The 6251-nt window shown below is 43.7% G+C and overlaps 1 protein-coding gene across 2 annotated transcripts in view; it reads right to left on the bottom strand.

Moving 5' to 3' along the window:
* Positions 1-2920: 2920 nt before the first annotated feature.
* LOC128704958 (protein obstructor-E) overlaps positions 2921-6251 on the bottom strand; it is a 15985-nt gene continuing 12654 nt past the window's right edge. For both annotated transcript variants that reach the window (XM_070105166.1, XM_070105167.1), the window contains exons 3-4: positions 5027-5215; positions 2921-4830 (exon numbers count right to left, since the gene is read on the bottom strand). In XM_070105166.1, the coding sequence (XP_069961267.1) occupies positions 4424-4830; positions 5027-5215 (596 nt within the window). In that variant the 3' untranslated portion in view covers positions 2921-4423. The remainder of the gene's footprint in view (positions 4831-5026; positions 5216-6251) is intronic.

Raw genomic sequence — 6251 nt, 5'->3', positions numbered from 1 at the left:
CTCAGAACAGCATTCCGACATCTTAATAAGGAATCGTTCAGGACCCTGTACACCGTGTACGTTAGGCCCATATTGGAGTATGCGGCACCAGTTTGGAACCCACACCTAGCCAACCATGTAAAGAAACTAGAGAAAGTGCAAAGGTTTGCAACAAGACTAGTCCCCGAGCTAAAAGGTATGTCCTACGAGGAGAGGTTAAGGGAAATCAACCTGACGACACTGGAGGACAGGAGAGATAGGGGGGACATGATAACGACATACAAAATACTGAGAGGAATTGACAAGGTGGACAAAGACAGGATGTTCCAGAGATTGGACACAGTAACAAGGGGACACAGTTGGAAGTTGAAGACACAGATGAATCACAGGGATGTTAGGAAGTATTTCTTCAGCCACAGAGTAGTCAGGAAGTGGAATAGTCTGGGAAGCGATGTAGTGGAGGCAGGATCCATACATAGCTTTAAGCAGAGGTACGATAAAGCTCACGGTTCAGGGAGAATGACCTAGTAGCGATCAGTGAAGAGGCGGGGCCAGGAGCTCGGACTCGACCCCCGCAACCTCAACTAGGTGAGTACAACTAGGTGAGTACACACACACACACACACACACACAAACACACACACACACACACACACACACACACACACACACACATACACACACACCTTTCACTACTCTCAACTTTCTCTCAGTTTACTGACCTACAAACCAGACAGCAGACAAGCCAGGGGCTAAACCCAAAGGTCCACAAGACCATCTTGTGATTGTACTCACCTACAATCCATAGCAGAGGTCGAGTCACCGTTCCCAACTACCACAGAAATATGACCCACACATATGACTTCATAGGTCAGTCTTAAGAGCTTGAAGGATTTAGGCAGGATGTCGATAGGATTTGGGCAGGATTTAGGCAGGATTTGGGCAGGATTTAGGCAGGATTTGGGCAGGATTTAGGCATGATTTGGGCAGGATTTAGGAAGGATTTGGGCAGGATTTAGGTAGGATTTGGGCGGGCTCTCAACAAGATTAAGGCAGGAATTGGGAAGGATTTAGGCAGGATTTAGGCAGGATTTGAGCAAGATTTGGGAAGGATTTAGGCAGGATTTAGGAGGATTTAGACAGGATTTCAACAAGATTAAGGTAGGATTTGGGAAGGATTTAGGCAGGATTTAGGAGGATTTAGACAGGATTTCAACAAGATTAAGGTAGGATTTGGGAAGGATTTAGGCAGGATTTAAGAAGGATGTGGAAAGGATTTAGGGATGATTTACGCATGTTCAAAAGAGGATTTAGAGAGAATATAGATATGAATGAGATTGGAAGAATTTGAGTAGGATTTAGGCCGGATTTAGACCGGATTTAGACCGGATTTAGACCGGATTTAGACCGGATTTAGACCGGATTTAGACCGGATTTAGACCGGATTTAAGAAGAATTTAAGCATGATTACAAAGAGGGAGCGATAAGTACTTTAAACCAGGTCAGTAACCGTGACTCGACCCCAGGCGACGTGAAATAGACAACCGCAACCACGTGGCTGAGTGCAATACTGTGTTGCAACACTTTCCCTCAGCCTTGCAACACTTGCAACACCGTTTTATCATGCTTATATATATAGGTATATATATATATATATATATATATATATATATATATATATATATATATATATATATATATATATGTGTGTGTGTGTGTGTGTGTGTGTGTGTGTGTGTGTGTGTGTGTGTGTGTGTGTGTGTGTGTGTGTGTGTGTGTGTGTGTGTGTGTGTGTGTGTGTGTGTGTCTTAGGCCTACTGGTGCTCTGTCATAATTTTCTTAGGCTTACTGGTGCTGTCTTATAGTTATCTTAGGCCTACTTTGCTCTCTCATAGATATCTTAGGCCTACTGGTGCTCTCTCATAGTTATATTAGGTCTACTAGGGCTCTCACATAGTTATCTTAGGCCTACTGGTGCTCTGTCATAGTTATCTTAGGCCTACTTGAGACTTCACATCGTTATCTTAGGCCTACTGATGCTCTGTCATAATTTTCTTAGAACTACTGGTGCTCTCTTATAGTTATCTTAGGCCTACTGGGGCTCTTATACCTATTGGTGCTCTCACATAGTTATCTTAGGCCTACTGGTGCTCTCACATAGTTATCTTAGGCCTACTGGTGCTCTCTCATAGTTATTTTAGGCCTACTGGTGCTCTCACATAGTTATCTTAGGCCTACTGGGACTCTCATCGTTATCTTAGGCCTACTGGGACTCTCATAGTTATCTTAGGCCTACTGGTGCTCTCACATAGTTATCTTAGGCCTACTGGTGCTCTTTCATAGTTATTTTAGGCCTACTGGCGCTCTCACATAGTTATCTTAGGCCTACTGGGACTCTCATAGTTATCTTAGGTCTACTGGTGGTCTCTCATAGTTATCTTAGGCCTACTGGTGCTCTCACATAGTTATCTTAGGCCTACTGGTGCTCTGACATAGTTCTCTTAGGCCTACTGGTGCTCTTACATAGTTATCTTAGGCCTACTGGGACTATCATAGTTATCTTAGGCCTACTGGTGCTCTCTCATAGTTATCTTAGGCCTACTGGTGCTCTCTCATAGTTATTTTAGGCCTACTGGTGTGCTCTCATAGTTATCTTAGGCCTACTGGTGCTCTCACATAGTTATCTTAGGCCTACTGGTGCTCTCTCATAATTATTTTAGGCCTACTGGTGCTCTCACATAGTTATCTTAGGCCTACTGGTGCTCTCACATAGTTATCTTAGGCCTACTGGTGCTCTCTCATAGTTATCTTAGGTCTACTAGGGCTCTCTCATAGTTATCTCTCATAGTTATCTTAGGCCTACTGTTGTTCTTAGGCCTACTTTGAATATTTTCCCCACAATTAAAAACATGCTGAGGACATTTGATCAGGACATTAAAAATTCTTTTTAAATTTAACATAATTTATTTACAAACAAAAAAATAACAACTAAAACTAAGACCTGGAAGTGAATAGAAGTGAGTAGAAGTGAGTAGAAGTGAGTAGAAGTCTGTGGAAGTGAATAGAAGTGAGTAGAAGTGAGTAGAAGTGAGTAGAAGTGAGTAGAAGTGAGTAGAAGTTATTATAAGTGAGTAGAAGTGAGTAGAAGTGAATAGAAGTGAGTAGAAGTGAGTAAAAGTGAATAGAAGTGAGTAGAAGTGAGTAGAAGTGAGTGGAAGTGAGTAAAAGTGAGTAGAAGTTATTAGAAGTGAGTAGAAGTGAGTAGAAGTGAATAGAAGTAAATAGAAGTGAAGAGAAGTGAGTAGAAGTGAGTAGAAGTGAATATAAGTGAGTAGAAGTGAATAGAAGTGAGTAGAAGTGAGTAGAAGTGAGTGGAGGTGAGTGGAAGTGAATAATACTTTATGAGAACTATATACAAATCCCCTGGAACATGTCTATGGTTCACTGGACCAGTTCTGAGGACCATAACTGCCCTGGGACATGTCTATGGTCCAGTGGACTATTTCTGTGGACCATGACTGCTCTGGGACACGTCTATGGTCTAGTAGACCATTTCCGAGGACCATGACTGCCCTGGGTCATGTCTATGGTTCAGTGGACCATTTATGAGGGTCATGACTGCCCTGGGTCATGTCATGGTTCAGTGGACCATTTATGAGGACCATGACTGCCCTGTGTCATGTCTATGGTTCAGTGGACCATTTATGAGGATCATGACTGCCCTGGGACATGTCTATGGCCCAGTGGACCATTTCTGAGGATTATGACTACCCTGGGACATGTCTATGATCTAGTGGACCATTTCTGAGGACCCTGACTGCCCTGGGACATGGCTATGGTCCAGTGGACCATTTCTAAGGACCATTGGACAGGCAATCTTTGGGTGAGGAATATTAATATAGAGATTATGGCCCTGGGATGTCCCTGGGGTGACCCTGGCATGGCCTTGGGATGGCCCTGGGGTGGCCTTGGGATGTCCCTGAGGTGGCCTCTGGGATGGCCTTGGGATGGCCCTGGGGTGGCCTTGGGATGTCCCTGAGGTGGCCTCTGGGATGGCCCCGGGGATGGCCCCTGGGTGGCCCTGGGATGGCCCTAGGTTGGCCCTGGGATGGGTTCTAGAGAGGGATAGGGCTTTGGGTAGCTCCTGGGACAGTGTCTATAGGAGGATAATCCCTGGAATTTGGTCTAAATAAGAGGGATAGCCCCTGGGATGGCCTTGGGATAGGGTCTAGTTAAAGGATAGCCCCTGAGTTAGGGTCTAGTTAAGATATATAGCCCCTGGAATAGGGTCTACTTAGGGGCTAGGGCCGTCTAGAGACGGATAGGGGCCTTACATGACCCCTAGAATGGTGTCTAATTGAGAGATATCCCCTAGAATGGGCTCTAGATGAGGGATAGCCCCTGGAATAGGGCCTAGTTAGAGGGATAGCCCCTGGGATAGGGCCTAGTTAAGAGGGATAGCCCCTGGGATAGGTGCTTGACGGAATCCACCACCCTGGGGCAGTGCTGGCAGGGGTCGAGGCTGTGACGGATTTAGATTATTATCCGACACGAACGGAGCATCGTCCTGAACCGGCTCGTTTATCGGGGTGGCCGCTGGACGACGCCTCTGGGGCCGTGACACAATAGGTCCCTGACGTACACGCTCGTCTTCAACGACGTCAGGATGGGGTGTAGTCGACGGTACGTCGCAGTCTACCGTAGGAGGGTTGACGCATCTCCGCGTCTGCTTATCGAAGACTAACGTAGCTGGGCATCTCTGGAGACGTGGGTATCCCCCCTGGCATGCCCAGTACCTCTCGCAGGATTTACCCAGGGGTACGTTGGCATTGGGGTCGTCCTTACACAGTGCTGTGGGTATAAAGAACACGTTCGTTAACGCGTATAACGAAATTTGAGATTTGCAATTCGCTAGTTTAACACAAATGTACAGAAATGATTCTAAGTACAGTAACAGGCACAGTACTACAGTGTACTACAGTGTACTACACTGCCTGTCACTGAAGCTAGAGAAACAGACAGCTAGACAGCTATAAGCACAACTTACGGTGTTTCTGACAGCCTCTGACGTTCTGTGGCCAGTCACAGGAGTGTGTATCCTCGTTGTACAACAGACCACCAATACAGAACTGCTCTGTGGCGGTACCGTTCCAACAGGTCCAGTAACGGGTACACGAGGTCTCGTGACCGAATATACCGTACAGCCAATCACAGTGCTCGGTCTTAATGGGTGGGTCTGCAAAAAATGGGGAGATTTAATGGGGGATTTATTGAGGTTTAGTGCAGTTACTGTATCTGGGTCATTAAGGCGAGCATATATACCTCGCAAAGGGAATGTACTGAGGTATACGCCTCTCAGTGTATATACACTGAGATATACACCTCTCAGTGCATAAACACTGAGATATATACCTCTCAGTGTTTATACACTGAGATACACACCTTTCAGTGTATAAAAACTGAGATATATACCTATCAGTGTATATACACTGAAATATACACCTCTCAGTATATATATATATATATATATATATATATATATATATATATATATATATATATATATATATATATATATATATATATATATATGTCGTGCCGAATAGGCAGAACTTGCCATCTTGGCTTAAATAGCAACGCTCATCTTGCCATATAGGACAAGTGAAAATTTGTGTATGCAATAATTTCGCCAAAATCATTCTGAACCTAACGAAAAAAATATATTTGATTGTGTTTGTTAAGTACTAAATTATTGTAAACGTATTTAAAATATATTTAGTTGGGTTAGGCTAAAATAAATTGCTCTTGTTATAATAAGGTTAGGTAAGTTTTCTAAGATTCTTTTGGTGCAAAATTAAAAATTTATACATTAATATTAATGAAAAAAATATAGCTTTAAACGTATAAGAGAAAATTTCAGAAAAGACTTAATTTTAAATGAGTTCTTGCTATTTGACCAGTTTTACATATTCGGCACGACATATATATATATATATATATATATATATATATACAAACACTGATCTCTGGCTGAAGGAGACTCGAACCTACGAACCTTGGAACAAGGTACGCAGTGCTTTACCAATCTACCCACACTGGACCAATACCTTGGCGTCCAGCTTGCGCTAGACTTTGATCCAAGGCAGCCAGCTTTCAGGGAGAAGACTTACAGCTTTTCATCTCATCCCCTGCATGCATCAGCCTTACTAGAGATATTAACATTCCAAGGTTCGTAGGTTCGAGTCTCCTTCAGCCAGAGATCAGTGTTTGTG

Source organism: Cherax quadricarinatus, chromosome 97, assembly GCF_038502225.1.
Source record: "Cherax quadricarinatus isolate ZL_2023a chromosome 97, ASM3850222v1, whole genome shotgun sequence".
Lineage (NCBI taxonomy): Eukaryota > Metazoa > Arthropoda > Malacostraca > Decapoda > Parastacidae > Cherax > Cherax quadricarinatus.
The sequence above is the reverse complement of the archived record's forward strand: the minus strand, read 5'-3'. Positions and strand labels throughout refer to the sequence as shown.